This window comes from Manacus candei, unplaced genomic scaffold, assembly GCF_025592945.1.
Source record: "Manacus candei isolate 608988 ecotype Guabito, Panama unplaced genomic scaffold, ASM2559294v1 h1tg000065l, whole genome shotgun sequence".
Lineage (NCBI taxonomy): Eukaryota > Metazoa > Chordata > Aves > Passeriformes > Pipridae > Manacus > Manacus candei.
In genome coordinates, this window is record NW_026138113.1 from 1,751,494 (window position 1) to 1,774,828 (window position 23,335).

Genomic DNA, 23,335 nt, shown 5'->3' on the forward strand with positions numbered 1-23,335 from the left:
GCTCCTTCCCCCTCACATTTGCTGCTCTACGGCTGCTCCTGCAGGGAGAGGAACTTTGTGATCAATGACACAGAACCATTGCTGCTGCTCCCACAGCTTTTCCACATGCTGGGCCTCACATGAGGAGTTTATGGCTCTGACTGGATCCCAGAAAACCTTGTATCTGTGCCTTGCTGTCCTGTCTCTGTGTGGTTATTCCCCCCAGTCCCACTGCTCTGTGCTGATCCTTGGACTAGTTGTATTTAGTCATTAAAATTCTAATTGTCCAGGACTGCCCTCTTCTCCCCCAAACCAGATTATTGATTCTTTCTTCAAATTTGGCCTTTGCCCATTGCCTCCCTCTCTCGGAGTGCTGGAAGCACCCGGACCTGTCCCCTTTCCATGTCACCCCCAGCCTCCATCCTTTCCAGCTGTTATCAGAGCTGCGCTTTGAAAGTTCACCCCAGGCTGGGTGAGCACAGGCAGGATTGCACATCCAGGCTGCTCCTGCAGCACTCCACAGAGCACCAGGACTCCTTTTTTTTTCTCCACTTTTACTCCCACTCCATGTTGTCATTTTTGCTCTCCCACCTCTGCCCTTCCTGGGACTCTGCAAAGCTCTTCACAGCCAGACACCTTCCAGCAGCAGTCGAGGAGCTGGTGCTGCTGTGCCATTCACAGCTGGTGCTGCTGTGCCATTCCTGTGCTCCTCTAAGGCACGTGCTCCATCCCTGATTGCTCTACGTCTCATCACTCCCCTTTCAGGACTAAGATCTGTTTTCCTTCCCCCCCACAGCCCATCTGTTGGTGGCACCTTCTCTGTGAGCCTCTGTCTCCCTCATCACTCAGACAGGAGGTGAATATAGCACAGTCTTGCATAGTTTTCTCTGGATACTTCCCAAATGGTTTGGGTTTGTAGTGCTGGTGTAAGAGTAGCTCTCTCTTCTCTCACAGGACAGACATTCTTCCCTTGCTGGGCAGGGCTATCCCTGCGTGGCACAGGTGAATCCCCCTCCCTCCAGGAGCTGGCAGGCAGGAGATTGCCAAAGGGGGAAGCCTTTCCCTGCGGCTATCCTGAGTATGACTGCTCCACAAAGAGCTGGAGAGAGACTTTGGACAAGGGCCTGGAGCGACAGGACAAGGGCAGTGGCTTCCCACTGCCAGAGGGCAGGGTTAGATGGGATATTAGGAAGAAATCCTTCCCCGTGAGGGTGGTGAGGCCCTGGCACAGGTTGCCCAGAGAAGCTGTGGCTGCCCCATCCCTGGACGTTTTGCTGAGGGGTGCAGTGATCACAGCAAACCCCTCTGGAAGATTTTTAACTTGGGATGACACTCATGCCTGGCTTGAAGCAAGTAAACAATGTAAGGGTGAGCAATGCTGAACTCCCCATAGCAGCAGCAGAACTGGGTGTGCCATAACGAGTGTTCCTGCGGAACAGGTTGGCTACATCCCAGTTGTCACTGCCCAGGGAAGGGTCCTGGAGAGCTCTGTGGCTTACCTTGGGCAGGTGCTCTCTGGGTGCACTGGCTGATGGACAAGGCTGAAATCTGAAGATGTGCTCGCACTCCATGGCCTCTCACCATGGGTGAAGTCAAGCGGAGGAGAGGAAAAGCCAGGACAGCTCTGGGATTAAAGCAGCTCATCTGGGATGAAAGAGAAACTGACTTCAAGTGCCACTGACCACACACCACACAGATGCCCCCGCTCTGCCAGGGCTGTGGAACCAGGAACGCTGCACGCCTCCCACCCTGACCCCACGGGCACTGTCCGGGCACCCTGCGGGTGGGGAGCACAATGGAAAAGAGCTCCAGGAACGAGCACGGTGGTGTAACAGGAGCATGGTGGGATGAAGCTCCAGGAACCAGCACAGCAGTGTCAAAGCACGGCAGTGTGAACAGGCACCTGGTGAAGGCACTGGGGGGTTGGTCCCATGGTATCCAACCAGCTGCCAGGGCATGGGGCTTGAGGGCTGGTCACTGGCTTTTGGGCTACAGCAAGTTTATGGAAGCTGCCAAGTGTTTTTGGAGGGAGATTTTGCCGGAATCTGAGTGGACTGGCACAGGAGCTGGCAGTGGGAAGGACGGGAGCCAACCTTTTGGTGCCACAGGGAAACCGGAGCCCGTGCGGCACCAGAGGCATGCGGCAGCTGTTCACAGCTCCTTCCTCCTCCATTTTTCACAGCTTAAGCACTCTCCTGGCACCTCCATCCACTCACACACAACCCCTCTTGCTTCCTCATCCCTTCCCCACTTCCAAAGCAGATTTTGGACACTTTGGAAAAGTAATTGGACACCTTTCCTTACCTCCTCCCCCTTCTTACACCTTGTCAGGGAAAGGGGCTCTCAAACCCACTCACGAGAACTTCTCAGTGCTTGTGTCCTCCCCATTCCTCTCATGGAGGGCACTCATTTCTTAAGGCATTTGCCATGTCTGTGTCAATGATAACGCACTACTGACACTCCTTTGGCGTTTCCATGTTGTTTATTTGGGAATAGCCCGTTATTTTGGACAATGTTCACCAGTGGATGTGATGACAGCTCTGCCGCGTGGGTTTCCATGGCAGAGCCTTGAAGGGGCCGGAGCCGGCCCTGACCCGCGGGGGGCCGTCAAACCCCAGCCCCGGGCCAGCCGGTTCTGGCACAGCCCTGGCCACCAGAGTTGGGGGCAACCGGTGCTGCCGCCCTCCCCCCGGGGGCCTCCGTGATCCTGAGGGCTCCCCTGAGGGGCCATCTCTGCTCCCCTCACCGCGGAACCCCCATCCCGGCTCCTCTCACTCCTCCCCTGTGGGTCCATGCCGGCTCTCTCACCCCGGGGTCTCCCTGGGGAACCATCCTCACTCCCCCCATTGCCGAGGGTTCCCCTCAGGGACCACCCCAGCTCCCCTCACCGCGGAGGGCTCCTGGGACGAACTTCCCTCATCCTGGAGGTCTCCCAGGATGGACCATCGAGGGGGCTCCCCTGGGGGCTCCCCGTGAAGGGCCGTCCCGCTTTCCCTGATGCCAAAGGGCTCCCCCGAGGACTCCCCTCACCTCGGGGTTCTCCCCAGACGGTCAGTTCCCCCTCCCCATTCCAGACTCTCCCTCCCACCATTGCGCACGCGCGGCCGTTCCGCCCCCGCCGCTCCCCCCGCTCCCCGCCCTCCCCCCGCGCACGCGCGAAGCGGCCGCGCCGCCGCCGTTCCCCCGCCGGCCCCTCCCGTGCCCCGCGCATGCGCAGCGGGCTCGGAGCGGCGTCGGGCGCGCTCCGCTCACACCGGCCCCGCGCGCGCCGCCCGCTCCCGCCGCCCCGGCCCGACCTCCCGCCCGGGCCCCGAGCGCAGCCCTCCGAGCGCGGCCCCGCCGCCCCCCGCCCGCCTGTCGGCTCCGCTCCGCACCGCACCGCGGCGGAGGCAGCCGCGCCCCCCCGGCCCGGCCCCCCCTCCTCCCGCCGCCCCCTCGCCCCTGCCGGGCCGCGGAGCTGCGATGCCCTCGGACTTCATTTCTCTGCTCAGCGCCGACCTCGACCTCGAGTCCCCCAAGTCGCTCTACTCCAAGGGTGAGTGATCGCGGGGGGGCCCGCGCCGGTACCGCCGCTCCCGCCGGGCCCGCGCCCCGGGCCGCCCCGGGCCCCGCGGGGCATCGCCCGCCCGTCGCCCCCGCCCCGGGATGCGCGGCCGGAGGGGCCCCGGGGCCGCGCGGGGCCGCCCCGGCTCCCCCGGCTCCCCCGGCCGCATTCCTGGCCCGGCCGCGGCTGCCGCAAGAATGTGTCCGGACAGGTTCCGGCCGCGGGGCCGGCGGCGGGGGGCTCGGCCTCGGGGTCCCGCCCGGGCCCCCCCGGCGCTGCCCCGACCCACGGGACGGGCACCCTCCGGCCTGGAGCGGCGGCTAACGGAGAGCGCCGGCCGGGCCCTCCGGAGCCGCTCGTTTAAGTCTCCCGGGAACGGGGCTCGGTGGAACCGGGGAGCTCGGAGGTTTGGGGTGGAACTCCCCGGGTTGGGGTAAAAGCAGGCACAGAGCCCGGCGTGGGGAGGGCGCGGGGTGACGGTACCGGGGGCTCGGAGCATCTCCGCGCGTTATCCCCGGGCACCGGGGAGCAGGAGGTAAAGCGGCATCGGCTGTGGGGAGTCAGACCCAGAGGGGTTGGAGGGCCCTTAAGGGTAAATTAAATTAACACCTGCTTTTATAATATCCGAATTTGAGCTCTGACAAGTGCACGAGAACACGGATGAGTACATCAGGACAAGGGTTATATACCACGAGTTTTTAACTCATTTTCTACTATTTAAAAGACCTGAAAGTCACTACTAGTGGTTTGTGGTACTCGTAGTGTCTACTAGTAGTTTAATAGTAGTTTCTTGAACACATCTGCCCACAGTACAGCTGGTGGGGGAAGCAAGTTTGGGCCTCTACAACTGAAAAAATTGAAAGTCCCTTATTACCCTAAAGTGAAAGTTTAAACCAATTTAGTGTTGTTACGAGGAAAATGAAACTTTTTTAGGATCTTTGGAACTAGCTATAGCGTGGTCATTAGCTCTGAGTTGTGTGTTGTTAGAGGTGAAGGTAAAAGAAAGAAAGACTTCAATGAATCAAAGCTCTCAAACTGCTCAGAGTCATCTCACTGTTTAATTGGTATCACCAATACCTTGTAAGTTTTCTTTAGGATGTTGCTAGCGGGGTTCAGCGTTTTCCAGTTACCCAACACGATGTGTTGCAGTTGGTTTAAATCCTAGTGAGGGTAATAGGAGAAGTATTTTGAAACAAGGTAGTTCAATTAAAAATACAGGTGATAAACCCCATCAAAGTTATCCTACAGGAAATTTGGGAAGTGCGCACCGTTAATTTGGAGCACATTGAAAATAAAAACATTCTGTGTAAGCCACAAAATTTCTTCAAGGAGTCGTGAATTGAGCAGAAATTTTGAACTGCCCAATCTTACTGTGAATTCTTGGGGTTTTTTTTGTATTTAATGGAATAGTTGAATGCTTCAGGTAAGAAGAGGTCTCAAACTGATTAATCAAGTGTGTATTTTTTTTCCGGTGCGTGGCTGTGGGTTCAGAGGTGGAGGAGGTCAAGGGAAGGATGTTGTGGCTGAACTGAGCTGCTTGATCCAAGCAAGCAGCCCTGACAGCGGTGTATAAATCAGAGAATGGTTACAAAGAGGTTAAAGCAAGGTTTGCTTTTTGTATTTTGTCATAATAAAAGATCAGGGAGGTGATAAGTTGGAAAGCACTTTAAACTTTAGAGCTAATGATTACACTTTTTGAGAATGGATAATGAAGCAATCGTGAGGTATATTGGTATGATTTCAGCTGGATCTAGGAAAAGGTGTTGGTGGTTCTCTGACTGATCAGAACACATTTCAGTGGGTCTTTTTTCTTCCTAGATAGATATGGATAAACTCACCCTGTGGACAAGTGCGCTGGCTCAGGGTACGAGTACAACTGATGAGATAAAGGGAAAGGTCTGAACACAGCGAGAGAACCACAACTATGCATTTATGATGAGGGTGTGTTAGAGCGAGTAGTTTCTCATAACTGCTCTGCTTTTAGCAGTGCAGGCGCCCGGGGGTGAGTCCAGCCCCAGGTTGAACTGGGGCCAGTGCCTTTTCCTCTGGATCGCATTCCTGTGCCCTGGGGTTGGTTGTGGTTGGCGATAGGAGCCCTGAGAGTCATCAGGGACGGTCCTGGGATGTTTTGGGAGCGCAGAGATGATGAGAGAGGCTGAGGTTGGGCTGGTCTGGGGAGTTTACAGGGGTTTCTGACATAGGAACTTCAGTTTATTGTAGTTAAAGTGGCAGAGTCTGCATGCACTGATTAAAAAAAGCAAGGTTACATTTGGAAAGCCAGTGAATGGAGTTTTTTGTAGTGCAGTTTTTTTATGGTATATTTTGTCCCGTTCTCTGGGCGGGCTGGGTTACGTCATCAGCCTGTCCCTGTGCCATGTGTTAAAGTTTTGGCTTCCATGACTATCTCAGTTAAGATTTTTGTTTTCACATTCATTAAAAAGCATTAAGCAAAACTCTAAAAGCTCCCATACCTCAGGTGAAACAGCGATGCGAGTCCTTAATTTGAACTCTGATCTGCTAACTCGTTGAGTCATTTCATTTATGTGTAGCTTGAGAAAGGGAATATTTTGGGTATCTGAATACTTTATCTTGCGTCCTCGTGGATGTTCCAGGAGCAGTTCCAGGCAGAATGAATTCCCACGTGCACAGTTCAAGCGGTTGTGTCCCCCGTCCTTTCCTTGTGGCTCCGCTCATGCCAACAGTGACACTCACCAACAGTGAGCTGGACTGGGGAGCTGATCATGTTAAAATTAACTCAGCTTCTCCCTTATTCCTTCCCAAGGGAGAACGGGAGGAGGAATGCTGATTTTTAACTGGGTTTGCCGTGAGTCTTCATGAATGGCTTGTGCTGACTCAAGGAAGGGACGTGTGGCAACTGGCTGTGGGGAAGGGTGGGTCTGGTTCTTTCAGCAGCTTATATTGGCTTAAAATGATGGTGAAGCTGTTCTTAACTTGCAGGCCTCTGGAATAGGATTTATAAATGTTTTATATATTGATTATAGCTGTGAAAAATGAAAGAAATGGGAAGTGTGGATTCCAAGGCCTGTTGCTGGAGCTCATCCCATAGCTCCCGAGGAACTGACTTGTATGAAGGATTAAAACCAATCTTTAATGCATAATCAATATTAAATAATGTATAATCAATTAAAAAATGCTTTGTAACCATTGCAGAAGGCTGGCATTTCCTGATAAGAAGTTAACAGAGATACAAAAAAGTATGCACCACCTCATGCAGAAAATATTTGGGCTGTAGCATGTTTCTTTCCCATCTTTACATAACACACTGTCCTTTTTGGAATAAACCAACCCAAATGTGCATACAGATTAGTAATGTAGTAGAAAAATCACTGGAGCATAAAACCTAAAACCTCGAGGCTGGTTCTCCTGTGTTTGGGTATCATCTGCAACATTCAAATAGAGCAAAGTTGGCTCTTCATTGGAAACAGGCAGAGGTGAAAACCTGTAATTAAAGCATCTCATCAGATGTCAGGTACCAAATCTGATTAAACGTGGGATTAATTTAGCTAATACATTCATTTTGAATTACACAATAATGTGTGTGTACTAATGAAATGGCATTTTTGCATTGCAGCAAGTGCCATCAGTAGTTTTTATTTATCTCCCCTGATTTTACTTTCCACAGCTGAGTGACTGTAAAACTGTGAGACTTCCTGGAATTTGGAAGCAACAAGAAGAATGTTAGTATTCTGATAAATAGCTCTTTTGCCCTAAAAATGTCATATAACCAAAACTCAGTTTTTCTTCATGCTTAAATGTGAACTGACTGTAATCCACTTGTGGGTGCTGGGAATTGGGATACAACACGTGGGATTTGGTGAGTTTCTTTTTTTCTGCCAGAACTTTTTTCTTCCCATGATCCCAGGGATAACATTGGTCAAAGACAGTGACTGAATTATCAAAGAGGGATGGAAGAGATGCCCTATAAAAATAGTTTTGAACCTGCAAACTAGTATTAGCAGGCTTTAAGAATAGAAATCAGGCTTGGCTTCTTTTTGTAGCAATTTTTATCTTCTTTATAGCTGGTAGAAGGTGCCATGGTGGACTGTGCTGAGTGTTCCGTGAGGGATGGATTCATACATCCACCGTTTGCAGCTCTTCCAGCTGCCCCTGGGACATTCTGACTTAAGTCAACTGAAATGGATTTGACTGAAGTTCCTTAAATTTTGTGTCAGCCTCATGAATGTCCTTTTCTCCTTGGAATCTTACTCTTTTGTTGGCTTTAGAAACAAAACTCTGGAATGTGTTGCTGCAAGATGATTGTGGTGCTGGGGGTGGGGGGAGGATTGTGAATTCACAGCTTTCCATGGTATAATTTGAATATTCTGGTGGCAGAGCTGCCTGAACAGCCCCTTTCCCCCGCCGTCTGTTCTCACCCATGGACTGTGCTCTGAATCGTGCCAGCACAATTGTTGTTTGTGGTTGGGAGATGAATGGGACTGGGAAGCTGATCTAGAATGGGGATATTGTACTTTTGATCGGATTTTCTCACATTGTTCTGCTTCCTGGTCTAGTTACTGTGCAGCTGCACAAGGAGTGGTGTCACGACAGGAAAGGGAGTCTGGAACACTGGGATTAAATTGAGGTGGGAGCAGATGAGGTAGAACTGCTAAACTGGCTCGGCCATGGGAAGAAATGCTCCAGTGTTCCTCATGTTGTGCCTTCTGTAGCATTTGTTGAGCCCGTGCTCTTGTGCTGAGACCAGGAAAGCAGGATTCCTGCTGGAGCTGGTTTCTTGGGAATTGGTGAGGGAATCCATTTCTGGAGCTCGGGGAGCTAGGCAGGACACTGCAACACCTCCTGCTGCAGGTGTGGATGGAGGAGTGTGAGACTGCTCCTGTCTGGGGTTCTCCCATGCTTCCCTACTTGCACCTGAGTGTAAATCATGGAATTGTTAAGGTTGGAAAAGACCTCTAAGACAATCAAGTCCAACCGTCAGCCCAGTACCACCACTGTGTTCATCACTAACCACGTCCCCAGGTGCCACATCCACATGGTTTTGAACACTTCTGGGGATGGGGACTCTACAACACTGTCCTGGGCAGCCTGTGCGAGGCCTGACAGCCCTTTCCAGGAAGAAATGTGTGGTGTGGATCAAGGAGTAGGGGAAATTAAGAGAAATTAAATAAGCTTTTTCTTTGGTTCTAAGACTAGTTGGGTTTGTTATTGTCAGTTTTACTCATTTTGGATACTTCATGCAGTTCTGTGAAAGTTGTAGTTTTTTCTGTTACAGAGTCTCCACACATTGGTTGATTCTTTCATCCATGGAACTGCTGAAGTTCAGGTTGGACGGGGCTTGGAGCAACCTGGTCTAGTGGAAAGTGTCCCTGCCCATAGCAGGCGGTGGAATTAGATGAACTTTAAGGTCTCTTTCCACCCAAACCATTCTGTGATTCTTCACTGCAGTTCAGTGTTATAAAGAAGTAGAATTTTCTCATCCTACATTTCTGAGATTGTAGGTTAAGACTTTTCATTTTTTATGAAGCATCTGATCTTTATTTATAAGTTTTCAACAGCATGGTTACCTTCTGGGATCTGTTGACTAAAAATGGTTGTCAGCCTGGAGACTTGATCTGATTTTTTCACTGATAATTGGCTTATGTAGTTTTATTTGAAAATGTATTTCACAGAACCATTTAGGTTGGAAAAGACCTCTAAGATCATAGAGTGCAACTTCTGAATGATCCCCACCTTGTAAACTAGACCAGAGCACTGAGTGCTACGTCCAGTCGGTCCTTGAACACCTCCAGGGATGGTGAAAATGAAAGACAAATAATATGAATAATACTTTGTTTTATACAAAAAGGCAATGGCCTGAGCTCATTTTGAGGTGTAGAAGTGCTGGTATACCCCAGCAGAACTTGGTGAGTGGCCAAAGTGCAGGTGAAGTCAGATGTGTGGTCATGTCTGTGCACTTATCGCGTTTGTTATCTCTGTGTGTATGGAAAGAGTAAACTGAGGAGGTTGGATATTCAGATGAGTTTTGGCTTTCTCATTCACAATTATGTTAGGATCTGACTGAAATGAATTCTCAGACCCAGCTTTGAACAAACTCTCAGACCCAGCATGTGCTAATGGCCACAGAGTAAAATCTTCAGTAACTGCTGTTTGCAAAGCAGGCAGTGCTTCAGCAGTGTTTGAAAGGTAAATGTCCAACTTCAGGTACATTATTTTACTATGCTGTGTTGCTCTGAGGGATCTGTGAGGTGTATATCCCTGCAAGGACTGAGGAATGTTACCACTATTATATAAATACGCTCTGTAAATTGTTCTCAATTCCCCTCCATGACTTGTCCCTCCAGCACTTGGAAAGGTTTTATGGTTGCTTTGTAAATAGTCAGAAAGGGTTTGGGGTCACCTTACAAAGTTTATAAAACTGATGTGATGTGCTGAAGTAATGCAGAGTTTTGATCCTAAAAACACGTTTGAGTTGTGATGAAGCTCAGGGGATTTGGAAAACAGGGAAGGTGGACAGTGGTTCCTGTTGATGCCCAAATAAGACGAAGCTATGGGGGAGTGAGATTTAAAGAAATCCTAAAAAGTTTTCAAATGTTGGAGTTTCCATTCCGTTTCAGAAAAAGTGACACTACATCCAGTTGTTTCAGGCTCTCATTGTCTGGAGGCCTGACTTTTTTGTGTGTGTGTGTGGATTCACTCAGCAGAAGAATCAGTGAGCTTGGACAGGACCACTGTGGGGTGATTGAGAATAATCATCCACTGGGTTCAGAGCTGCTGTTAACTGGGACAGTTTTCTGCCTTTGCAGTGAGGATCCTTTGTATGGACAGGTGTAAATTCTTACTATTTGGGGCACAGTGGGAGCATCTGGATGCTGACTCAGACCTTTTTTGACTCTCAATTTGATTTTGGATTCAGCAAGAAACTCCACAGTCCAGTTGTATACACGGTGAAGAAATATTTCTTGTCTTCCATTAAGTTTACGCTCTCTTCACTGTAGTATTAAGAATGGGAAGGTTTCCTGGTAATATCTGAGTATGCTTTGTTTCTAAGGGAGGAAAAAGGGTGGCTTTGCTTGGAATGTGTATTCCTATTAAAGCAGATTTACTGAGGAATTTATAATTACAGTTCCTAATGGTCTTGGTTTTATCTCATAAGTAAATGCTGCAGAGCTCAGGAATTGGCCTTAGGTTAAACTTCTGGAAACAGTCAGATGTCCCAGTTGCGGGAGAGGTGCTGGGTGAGTCTTGTGGAGGCAGTGCCAGCTCTGTCACAGTCCTCGAGGCTGGCATGGACCTCCTGAGACCCTTAAAAAGGGACACTTCTTTATCACGAGGGTATGCCTTAGATATTGACTTTTTGGGCATTCCTGGAGTTCTGTGCTCCAACCACACAAAGCATCTTCAGCAGTTTTCAACTCCTCCCTTTATGTCAGCAAGAGAGAAGGACCTTCTCTCATCTCTTGTCTGTGAGTGTGAGCAGTGCCCAGCCTTAGCAGGTGTGCAGGTCTCACCTAGGAGTAAATCCTACCTTGTTTTTCTTTTAGGGCATCTGAATTCTGGCTGGTGCCATCTGCCTTGCCTTGAAACCCAGCACTGGTGCTTTAATCAGATGGGAAAATAGTTTGGTTTCTTATTTTGTGGCCTGAAAGGATTGAGTTTAAGCTTCAGTAATTCAGTTATTTGCTGCTACTTAAGTGAAAACAGTGCTTTTGCAGGTGTGGTAGTGAGGAAGGATTATGTTGGTTAGAGCACATTTGGGTGCTCCTCTCTGTGCAGGTATTTTGATACATTAACACAATAGCAAAAGAATTCCTTTAGAAAGATCAGTGCCCCTGAACCAGGGTGTCTGCAGCCTCCCATAAACCAGGGAGTGAGTCTGTAGCTGATTGTCACCATTTGGAAGGTGTTATAATAGAAATACTCTTCTAAACTTCCTGTAAACCTTTGCCTGTAGTTTGCTGCTGTCAGAGCAGAGGTGGGTTAATCCATATTTAGTTTGATTTGTTACAACTACGCTTAAGTTTTATGAGCTTGGCAGTTCCAGAGAAGTTCTACCACTGATTCCTTCATTGCTGTCTCCTGATTCTGTTGGGATTTTAGCACTGTAGTGCAACGAGGAATCTTTTATCCACATTTTGCCATTAAATGCCTGTCTTAAGTTCCTACTTGTATCCCAAGGGCCATGTATTTGGAGAACTTGCTTAATGCCTTGAAAACCTGTTTTTGCAAACAACTTGCATGTTTATTTCCCTGAGGAATCCCTTCCAGGGGCATATCCCACAGGTTTACCTGAGCATGCACCTCATGTGCCTGATCAGTTGGTCTGCTGGAAGTGTGTTAGATGTCAGACTTTCACCAAAGCTCTGTTTAACTGTACCAAGGAGTGCTGTTTGTTAAACATCATCTTTCTTTTTAAAATCAGTGTTTATAATCAAACACAGTTGAGTTAGAAGTAGAAAGCAAAGTGATGGTAGGAAGCACAAATATTTCTCAGTTTTGGTGATGATGAAAGAAAATACCTTTTAATGGCAGTGTCTGACTAACAGGAGTGAAGGGAGGGAGGTGTAAAGGTGGTGGGCTCCAGATGCTCCATGTTGTGTTAGGAGTTACTGGGACAGGGCAGGTGTCGTGAACACAGCCTTTACACTCAGGTTTATAATGAAAAACTGAACCCAAGAGATGGTGGCAATGTGTTGGAATTCTTTCAGATGCCTTTTATTTTTCACATCAAATATCGTGGTACAGCCTCTAAAGAAAGTAGTGCCTGTATTTTTCATTGCCACTGTTGCATTTCTTGTTCCACAGCAAACGTAAGAGATGACAAAACCAGCCCCATCAGAAAAAATAGTGCAGACTTGAAAAAGCTGAGAAATGTTGTTCTGAGACCACAGAACATTACAGGTCAGGTGGATTCTGAATTCATGTGTGTGTCCCTGGATTCGATGGTGCATTGCTCCTAAGGAACTGCCTGATTACCTCTGTGTTTCTGGTGAACTTTGATTTTTGAAACAACACCAGTGTTTTAAATAGGTTGATAAAGAGCTATTATTGATATTCTTTGATTGCACAGTGTTTGGGTTTCTTTGAACATTTCAAGGCCAGATTGGACGGGGCTTGGAGCAACCTCGTCTAGTGGAAGGTCTCCCTGCCCATGGCAGGGGATGGAACAAGATGAGCTTTAAGATCCCTTCCAACCCAAACCATACTGTGATTCCATGATTCCATGATTCTCTGCTCATGTACCTGCAAGTCTGTCAGCCCTGAGTTGCACTGTCTTGTCCACAGTGGTATTCAAAGAGTATTTTTCAGTTCTTGGGTTTTTGTCTGGAGTTTACAGCTGCATAGGACAGACATTTCAGTAAGTCATTACTGGTCCATTCCTTGAAGTGACAATTCCTAAATAATGTTGTTCTCTCTTTCTGAAATGTGTAAAATTGGATGCAAACAAGATCCAGGATTTATACTGCCTGTCTACATTTATAAAAGTCCTCTTTGAGCTGTGAATGGGGATGACTGAAACACGGCCAGGAAAGCTTTATTTGACATTTGGAAAAATGCCATAAATAGAATTCAGCTAACACATGCCTTTGTCAGTTGTTGAAATTCAACTTTAAAAGGATTAATTTCTCAACCCTAACCTGCTGTGCAGAATCCTGAATATTGAGATTAGCAGCTTTTCTGAAGATTGGTGGGATACTGCAGGAGCTGGTTCTTGTTCAGTTACGAATTGCTTGTAAAATTGCCTTTTTAATACTGGCATTTTTGGTACTAATACTTGTCCTTCAAAAAAATGAGAGAAACAATTTTTAGCTTTGATTTTTATTTTGAAGTACTAGAAATAATGATACTGTGGAATTGTCCAAGGCCAGGTTAGATGGTACTTAGAGCAACTTGATTTAGTGGAATATGTCCCTGCCCACGGCAGGGGAGTGATATGAGATGAGCTTTAAGGTCCCTCCCAACCCAAACCTTTCCATGATTCTGTGGTATTACAGCTGTGATCAAATTTTAATGACTTCAGTCATTAATAATATATTATTGGTCATCTTTCTCTCAGAAGTGTCCCTTTCAGCAAACTCCTCTCTCCTTCACCAACATACTATAATGTGCATTTTGGGCAGTAACAGCATTTGCAGGCAAGATTTGGATTTTAGTGCCCGGTGATACGTCATCAGCACGCAGTGCTCAGATCCTCTGCTGATTCTTCAGAGTGGAGCTGCACCAACATCAGCTCTGTAATCCTGCAGTTTTCCAGCACAGGCAGCACTGTGGCATCTGCCTTTCCCTACACACGCGTGAAGCCTGTTGGTTTAGGGGTTGCTGCTTTTGTCTGAAGCCAGGGGGAACTGGAAGGAAGATTTTCTGTTTGGCTGTGTAAAACATCCTTGTGTACACTGCAGTTCCTTTGAAAAGCTGCCACTGTTGCTGTAGCAGCAATCCAGCCCTGCCAGGGCTGACAATAACAGGAGCGCCGGCGGGAAGACCTGCTTCCAGTCTTTGCTCCACATCGGCAGATACACTGGGGATGTCTGGCAGGTGGAGGGAGTAGTGCTCTGTAGTTTGTTCCCTCTGTCAAGTGATGGTGACAGAGCATCTGGGAACTGTGTGGAATACCATGGGCAGTGTTGGGGAGTTAGACAGAACACGTGAATGTCTCCAGGAACAGAAGGAATTAGCTTCTATGTATTTTAGATTGCATACTCAATTTGAACTGTGTCCTGTGTTTAGTCATATTCTGAGGCATACTCAAAAATATGACATGAAAGCAATGTTTTAGTGTTACCTGTAGGATTGGGCACTGGGTAAGGTAGATTGGACTGGTAGCCTCGGGAGTTATGCTCTTACTGCGACTCAGCTTCTACTCTTGCAAAAATAGGAGTAATCAGACCAGTAACTCTGTAAAATGTTTTAGGGTGTCTGCATAAAGACTGTTAAGTAGTGTCTGCTGTCCTCCTGCTCAACCTCACTATGTATGGGCTGCTCCTTGCTCTCTGGCTTTTGCCATGCAGTTACACATTGAGTGTCACAGTATTCCAGACTGGTTTGGGTTGGAAGGGACCTCAAAGCTCATCCAGTCCCTGGACAGGGACACCTACCACTAGACCAGATTGCTCCAAGCCCTGTCCAACCTGGCCTTGGACACTTCCAGGGATGGGGCAGCCACAGCTTCTCTGGGCAACCTGTGCCAGGGCCTCACCACCCTCACAGGGAAGGATTCCTTCCCAATATCCCATGTAAATCTATATCCTTAGGGTTTAGTGAGACTTAGCACTCCTGCATTAATGGTTGGTCTCAAAGATCTTAAAGGTCTTTTCCAACCTTAGTGATTCTGTGATTCTGTATTTTATCTATTCTATGTAAGCTCAAGCAGGGTCTTCCCCTTATGCTCCGTGGGAAACCTCAACCTGTTTTCAGGGCTGTTTGTTTCCTTTTCCCTGCTGCTGAGCACCTGATGGTAAATCTAGTGAAGTTGCAAAGATTTTAGGAAATGCAGGAGCTATGATAGTCTGTAATATGTCCTAAATCCTCTTGACAGATACAGAACAAAAGCTGATCTACTCTTTGTTGTGTGTTCTTTACTTCTTTCAAATCTTTTTTTGTCACTTTATGATATAAAACGTCTGCTTTAAGCAGAGCTGCCATGGCCTGCAGTTGGGGCGGGTGACTCTCACTTCTGCAAGTGAGAGTTTGGATCTCCTACGGAGTACTCAGAAAAGCCAACCAAACAAAAAAAACAGGAAAAAGCCCAAACCCCAACAACAACAAACCCGCCGCACTGGAGTAGGAAGTGCTTTAGTGGTCACTGACCCGTCTGGGCTGTGCCTGTCTCAGTCTGTTTCTGTTCTGGTTTATGCACTGGGCTCTCTGTCTCTTGTAGTTGCCTTTCTCAGACTCTCAGAGCTTCCTCTGTTGAGCTTCTTACTGAATCCTTGTTATCCTGCTTTGGCTTCCATCTGCACAGTCCCAGTGCCAGCCCCGTTACCGATGTTGCCGTCTCAGGGGGCAGCATCCCTGAGTGTTCCATGGGCTGGGGACAAGCTCCTTTCACTTTCACAGCAGTACAGGTGTGTGATTTAGAGGAGCTGTAGGAATGTTTTGGCTGCTCACTCAAAGACAAAAAGGCACTGCACTGTCATATTTTCACTGCAGGATTTACTCCAGTGGATCCTGAGGTTACTTCTCCCTGTTTAGCCTTGAGAAAGCAAGAGCAGTCACCTCTGGGAGATGTGGACTCTCTAGTGGTTCTAATGCGTGTTGGAGTTGAGGATGGTCTAACTTTTCCGAAGCATATCCTTAATTCTGTGAGGATATTGGGAAGAAATTCTTCCCTGTGAGGGTGGTGAGGCCCTGGCACAGATTGCCCAGAGAAGCTGTGGCTGCCCCGTCCTTGGAAATGTCCAAGGCCAGGTTGGACAGGGCTTGGAGTAACCCGGTCTAGTGGAAGATGTCCCTGCCCAGGGCAGGGGGTGGGACTGGATGAGCTTTGAGGTCCCTTCCAACCCAAACCATTCCGTGATTGTACAGTTCTCTGAACTCTCTGTGCTGTAATAATCAAACTTATTCAATGCTGTTCCTGGGGTCTGCAGGAGGACCTGTTTGTGTTGGATGTATGGAGGGAGCCTGGGGAGGGTGAAGAACTGGAGGGTTCAGCTGGCTCTTACAGGTCCTTCCTGATGGGTGAAATAATTTGCTTCGGAGTCTTCCCACCCCCAAGCTTTTGTATACAGAAAACTCCACGAGGGTCATGTGACACCAACATTTTTAAACAAAGTGAGGCTTTGTTTACATGTTGAATATTTAGAGCTCCCCGTCCCCCCCATCGTTCTTTAAAAACTCTCTGTGAACTAAGCTATTGTCGTGGATTTGGTGGCCTACAATAAACTCAACCACTAAACTGCGGTGTTTATCATGGACTTCTGAGTAGAACAGAACTTCAAGATAAACAGATAAACCAACCACAAGGTCTTCTGGCAGAGGCCTGGATTTTTTAGGCATAGAGTAGATTCTGGTTTTAGCATCTCTTACCCACAAAAGTGTCTGAAAGATTTTAAGTCACGTGTATAGTTTAAATGCAGCTGCCTTTGGAGTGAGGAGTGACAGTCAGGCCCTCAGCTGACATTTGGAACCTTGGTAATACAGGTTTAGCCCAAAACTGTGTCTTAGATTAGCATCATAGCAAGTTTATATATGCGTGTGGGTGCTCTGAACCTGAATCTGCATCCCTAACTGGGGAATATGGACACCATTATTTTTTACTTTATAGTTTCTTCAATTTGCTGAGCACTTATGCTTCCCTTCACTTCCCTGACCTCCCCCCGTGTAGCAGAGGCTACTTGCTGCTTCATGATTTCTAATTGTTTTTTAATCTTAGTTCCATATAAACAACTCTCTTGGCCTGTTTGCTTGCTTGTTTTTTTGATCAGCTTAGCGTACATCATTAGAAGAGATTTCTGCTCGGATGCCACCAGCTGATTAGAGGAGCACACCAAGGTTTTGTGTAATCTCTGGTGTGACTGTCATGTGCTGCAGCAAGGAAATGGCTTTGGAAGAAGCAGCCAAATCTGTGCGGGTATTAAACCATGTTGAGGAGACGGGTATCAGTGGGGATCAAATGGGCAGCCATTCAGTACAGGGAGCTTATTAAAAGACAAGGATTAACTTTGCTGCTGTTCATGAGGTCATGGAAGTGGTAAGGGATTTCCAGGATGTACCTTCCCTTAAAGGCAAAAAAATCCCAGCAGCAAGTGAAAGATGCCCTATCTCTGCCTCTACTGCTGATAATTTGGGTGGTTCTCATTGTCCCTCATGTATTGTTTGTGCTCTACAGATGATTTCCTTGGAGCAGGAAACCTGTCCTTACCTGTTATTCCAGGGGTGGGGATTGAAGGTGTGCTGCTGGAGGAGTCCCTGGCATTAGAGGGGTGAAGTCCCGGGAGCAGATCACCATGGTGGAACAGGCACAGATGAGCTGGAGCAGAGCCAGGGCTGATTCCAATGACCTCCTCAAGGCTGGGCTTGGGGAACAACCTGGAGAAGTGGCATTGAAGTGGGGCTGGGGCTGCAGCCAGGTCCCCTTGTGTTACTTATGGCCTCATTTACCTGCAGGTCAGGGCAGACTTTTCCATGAGGTTTGTGACTTGACTTCCGTGCGTGAAAGTTCTGGGTAGCAGGGCTTTGCTTCAGGTACAGAATAGCAACACTGGGAAGTCTTTGGTGTATCTGAAGAAAATTCTGTAATGTTTAAGGCATTTAGAGGTACTGGCAAAGTGAGGATGTCAGTATTCCTCGTGGATGGGCTTGCTGTTGCTTTTAAACATTGGAAATGGGTATTCTCTGCTGTTGTCTGTGTTCCCAGTGTCAACAGGTGCTGAGTTACAAGCAGCAGCAATTTGGTCAACCAACCAGAAGCATCTCAAATTAATTTACATCACAGAAGTTGGAGGACAGACAAGTTCCGTAACACCCTGAACCAGTTCTAGTCCTACCACAGCACAGGTTAACAGGGCACTAAATTACTAGAAATCACAGTTTTTTAATCTGTACAGCTGCAATTTCTGTGTAGATGCAAGCAGAGAGTCATTGAGGAGTCATGACAGGTGGGTGGCTCAGAAGAACCTTGCCGATGCTGCGTGTGAGGGAATAGTGGATCCTTGTGTACGTGGTTTGCTGTAAGGCTATTAGGAGTGAGAGTACTCCCCATGTTGGGAATCCCTCCTCTGTGGGAAAAGCAGGGCTTTCTTTGGGAGTTGTCCAAGCAGCAGACTCCTCATAGAATCTTACAGTTGTCTCCGCACCCCAAACAGGAAGCAGTTGTGTCATGTTCCCTTTGCTCCCGAAAGCTTAACTGCTCTGTTCCTAAAAATAAATGGAATCACAGCATCCTAATTAGTGAGGAGGAATGTGATGTTGCAGGTCACAAGGTGTGGTGTGTTTCTGAAAGGTCCTGTTATGCTGTGAGGATGAGGATGGGGTAGGAATTTCAGTGGTGGTGGAGATGGGGGAAGGCCGAAGCACTCGGATTTTGGTGTGGGCCCAGATATCTGTAACTCAGCCTGGTTAGGCTGTGTGTAGAAATCCAGAAACATTCCTATCAAAGTGCAACTGTGTGTGTGCACTAAGGGGAAGTGAGTAAAACAGGAGGAGGGAGAGCTTGTATAACTTGACCATCGTGAACCACTGACCTTTTGCACTTGCATTGCAGTATCACCACATCAGCCTCACCTCCTGTTTTTTTCTACCTTCTCAGCATTATTTTTCCTAAATCTTTCCAAGGCCTCTCCTCTCTCCCCCAAAGACAGAGCTTCTGTCATCAGCTGCTGGGACTGATCCAGATCCATGTTGACCCAAGGATATATTTTGTGTGGATGGATGGCCATGTGTCCAGGCCTGCCATAGACACCTTATGTGCAGTTGATTTAACTTAAAATGAACCGATTTCAGAGATTCAGGAAATAGTTTGGATTGGAAAGGATTTAAAACTCGTCTTGTCCCACCCCCTGCCCTAGGCAGGGACACCTTCTACTGTCCCAGGTTGCTCCAAGCCCCGTCCAGCCTGGCCTTGGACACTTCCAGGGATGGGGCAGCCACAGTTGCTCTGGGCAACCTGTGCCAGGGCCTCACCACCCTCACAGGGAAGGATTTCTTCCTAAAATTTCTTCATTATTTTTTATTAATATATAAATTCTGAATGTTTTGTGCAGGTTCAAGCAGTACACAACAAAATCCTGTCTTCCTCAGATGTCAGGTGCTGTGGTGTTGGATCCTGATTGATGTTTGTTGCAGTTCTGGTCCATATAACCATGTGAAATAGAATTTTCTGGACCGTCAGTGTAACTGGCAGGAAGATCAAAGTTCCAAGCAGCTGATCTCAGATGAGAGATTATGGGGGCAGGATAATCGGATAAAGGGCAGTTCAAGAAATTTGACACTTAAAATACTTTTTATAAATCTGCTGTCCCCATGTGTCCTTGAGTTCAGGGGCAGAATTTGCAAAGCTGGGCTTGTCTAAGTGAGATAATTTGAGGAAAGATAGGAGATTTGGAAGTTTACTGTAGATAGGATGTCTAATAACTGATTACCTAAGTGCACGTGAGGGTTTGTGTGAGGAAATGAGTGTGTGGGACTCCTGGCTGATCATTAGTGTTTTGTTATCTTTATATTTCATAATAAAACCAGTCCTGAAACACGTGTTCCTTGATTCCTTTGTGAAGAAAGAAAATGTGATTAAGGAAGATGTTGAGTATAAGTGGAGCTACTTCTACAAAAAAAACCCAGAAACTTGAGCTCAACTAATCTATTTGTCAGGGGAATTTAAATCAGCAATAAATTACAAGACATTTAGTGCTGTCAGACAGCTGAAACTTCCCTCGTTGATTCAGCACTGGCTGCTGAAAGCAGGAATTCTGTCTGCGCCTTTTTTTTTTCTTGCTAATTATGTAGAAATACGTAATGATGCTGAAATGCTATTTTTGCCTTTCAATGTAATACTGCATTTCCATAGCAGCCTTTCCCTTTAGTGGGTGTTTTCCACATAAATCAACGTAAAGTTACAGCAGGAAGTTTCAGATAGTGTTGGTGAGTGTGCACACGTGTGTAAAACGTGGCAATGGAGGGGAGCTGAGCAATGGCTTCAGCTTTTAAACCCAGTGTCAGGCGGGGAGGGAGCTGTATCCTCTGGGGAAGAATTAGTTTCCTTGCGACAACTCTCATGTTTCTGGAATTTGTCAGTTTTTGCTTTAATGCTATTTATAGTGCAGCATATATAAACATTGGCCTGTGTTTAGGTGAAAACACAAAGTTTCATTTGAAGTCTGATGTGTGTAGAGCAGGTTTGTGGCTGCAAGAGTTCTTAAAGGTACCCAGGCACTTGGGATTCCTCAGGGAAGTGTTGAAAACCAGTTCAGTAAAGATGTGTTTTAGGCTGTGAAGCTGCATCTGTTCTGAGAAAAGCCAGGAGAGTTGTTTTTCTTCTGAAAGTTTGGATTTGACCATAAGCTTCTGTTATTTGTTCACAGATTCATGGAATAGTTTGGGTTGGAAGGGACCTCAAAGCTCATCCAGTCCCACCCCCTGCCCTGGGCAGGGAGATCTTCCACTATCCCAGGTTGCTCCAAGCCCTGTTCAACCTGGCCTTGGACACTTCCAGGGACGGGGCAGCCACAGCTTCTCTGGGCAACCTGTGCCAGGGCCTCCCCACCCTCACAGGGAAGAATTTCTTCCGATCTAACTCTGCCCTCTGGCAGTGGGAAGCCATTGCCCCTTGTCCTGTCCCTCCAGGCCCTTGTCCCAAGTCCCTTTCCAGCTCTCTTGTAGCCTGTTTAGGCACTGGAAGATCTCTCTGGAGTCTTCTTTTCTCCAGGCTGGACATTCCCAGCTATCCCAGCCTGGCTTCAGAGCAGAGGGGCTCCAGCCCTTGGAGCATCTCTGTGGGCTCCTCTGGACTTGCTCCAACAACTCCATGTCTTCCCCATTCTGTCTTTAATTGTGTGGTTTTGATCTCTTTTCCTCCTCATGTGTTACCCAGGAGACCTAAAGTTCCTTCCTAAGAACTTGCACCATCCTCTCGTATTTACAGCCCCCAAGGTTAATTCCAGCCTCTTGTGCAGGTGTAGGGCTCAGCTCCAGCTTTAGCTGTGCTCTCCAGGTGTATCAGGATAAAAGCTGGGGGTCGTAGTTTAGTCCATGTTTCAAGTAACTTGGTGTTTATCAATGAAGCATGAAATTAAAGATTTGCTCTTAATGGTCTTGTGATCTTTGGGAATGTGCTTCAGTTCTAATGCTGGCTTTTCCTTCCCTCCCTCTTTATCATATTGTTGGAATTATTCACAAAGATTAGAATTGTGGATTACTGCAAAAGTCATGTGTTCCCTGCGGAAAAAATATTCTGTGGGTGTTTTGGATCTGAGCATCCCTTTAAAGCAAAGAGCTTGACAGAACTTTCGTCACTTGGAAAGTTAAAAATAAATTTCTTAAACAAAAAAAAAAATCCCCAAGAACCAGCCCAAAGAGAAAAGATCACAATTACTTAGTAACTTGGGATTTGGAAAGGAGCTTTTGTAATCTATACTGAATATTTTATGAGTCATGAGCAACTCGCTTCTCAAAGATAACTTCTTGAGGGGAAAGGAATGGAAGTATATGTGTTTGTTCAGTTTATATACAAAATACAAAGGTTTCTTTAGTTACATGCACACACACACTGTTGCAATCCCTTATTTTGGGGCCCCTCACTAAACATTGTGAGTAGCAGCAGCCCCGAACACCTGTCTGTGATTCTACTCCCCTCCTGCGGGCTGTAGTGCCAGTGCCAGCCCGAGTAAAGGCCAGGGCTCATTTACCAGGGGTTGTACAAACTGCTGCACTCATGTCTGAGGAAATGCTAATGCAGCTGCTCTTCGTAGTAAAAAGTCTGAACAAGTGTTGCTGGGTGTGTATCTGCCTAGGCTTTGTCTTATGTGCCTCATTTTTTATGTCCTAATGCAGTTAAAGCTTTTTAGTCAACTCTGTGACTTTTCTGATTTTTACAGAATTGCTGTAAAAATTACAAATATGTTTTACTTTAGGATCAATTGAGTATAATTGTTGCTTTGTAAGGGGGGAAAAAAGCCTTCAAAAACTGAGCTTTCCATATCTGTCTCAAGCACCTAAATAATATTTATAAGAATTTCCTATAAAGGAGAAGTAGGGCAGTGTTACATGGGTTGTTGGGAAGAAATCCTTTCCTGTGAGGGTGATGAGGCACTGGCACAGGTTGCCCAGAGCAGCTGCTCCATCCCTGGAAGTGTCCAAGGCCAGGTTGGACAAGGCTTGGAGCAACCTGGGATAGTGGAAGGTGTCCCTGCCCATGGCAGGGGGTGGGACTGGATAAACTTTGAGATCCCTTCCAACCCAAACCATTCTGGGATTCTAAGACTTTATAGGCTATTCTGGGGATGATGGTGCTTAATTAGGCTTTTTTCCTTTGGATGTCAGTTGCACAGTTGGAATTCTGAGAGCAGGTTTGTCTGTGATTCTCACCTGATGTGCTGTACATGCCCTCAGCCCCTTTGTTCTGGGTGAGAACAGTTTCTGTGGAAGTCCATGAATTATTTCTTTGTTTGAACAAGTTTGTGTCCTTTGTTTCAGTCTTGAGAATGTGTGTCTTAATGTTTGTTTTCTGAAATAACTGTTTTCCATGCTGTTAAGGTTTCCAAGCGCTTAATGTAACTTTTCCCAAAGGTTCTGAAAGGGTTGGGTTGTGGTTCGTATCTTTTAGGCAAAAACATTATTTCTTTTCTTGTACTGAACGCAAATAACTTTTTGATTAAATCCTCTTTGTTCAACAGAATCTGTCTATGACCTTCTCCCAAAGGAGCTGCAGTTACCACCTTCCAGAGAAACATCCATAGCATCCATGAGCCAAACAAGCGGTGGCGAGGCAGGTTCGCCGCCTCCAGCTGTAGTTGCTGCTGGTAAGGACTCTCCTTTATTCTGATGCTTTCTTAAGGTTTGTAACGTTCTGGCCAACATGAACAGTGCTGGCAAAGTTTTGAGTGTAAAAAAGAGCTTGTGGAGAAGTAACAGAGTTCATTCTAGGAGGATTTAGGTGATAGCGTTAAACTGGGTGATCAGAATTACCAAGTATTTTATGTAAATGGTTGCTGTGGTTTTTTATATACATCTTCATAAGAAATAAATTCTCTTTTGTGCTGCTCTGTTATGCCACACGGGCTGTTAACTCCTAGAATGCACTCTGTCTTCTGAGGGGATGAATCCCTGTTTGGAACTAAAGCAGAATGCTTAGTAAAAGTGAATTCTAGGTAGGATAAAAATGGAATGGGAGATGACATTTTGGAC

General features: G+C 47.0%; 1 protein-coding gene across 10 annotated transcripts in view; it reads left to right on the forward strand.

The window, feature by feature from the left end:
- The first annotated feature begins 2,497 nt into the window (after positions 1 to 2,497).
- Positions 2,498 to 23,335, forward strand: part of NFAT5 (nuclear factor of activated T cells 5) — a 59,498-nt gene continuing 38,660 nt past the window's right edge. For 4 of the 10 annotated variants that reach the window (XM_051805566.1, XM_051805565.1, XM_051805562.1 and 1 more), the window contains exons 1-2: positions 2,499 to 3,514; positions 22,825 to 22,950. Coding sequence is in view for 7 of the 10 variants with exons in the window: in XM_051805556.1 (XP_051661516.1) it covers positions 2,977 to 3,514; positions 22,825 to 22,950 (664 nt within the window). In the remaining 3 variants the exon portion in view is untranslated. Of the gene's footprint in view, positions 3,515 to 22,824; positions 22,951 to 23,335 lie in introns of all 10 variants that reach the window. The other 6 variants (XM_051805555.1, XM_051805557.1, XM_051805558.1 and 3 more) reach the window with 2 other exon arrangements.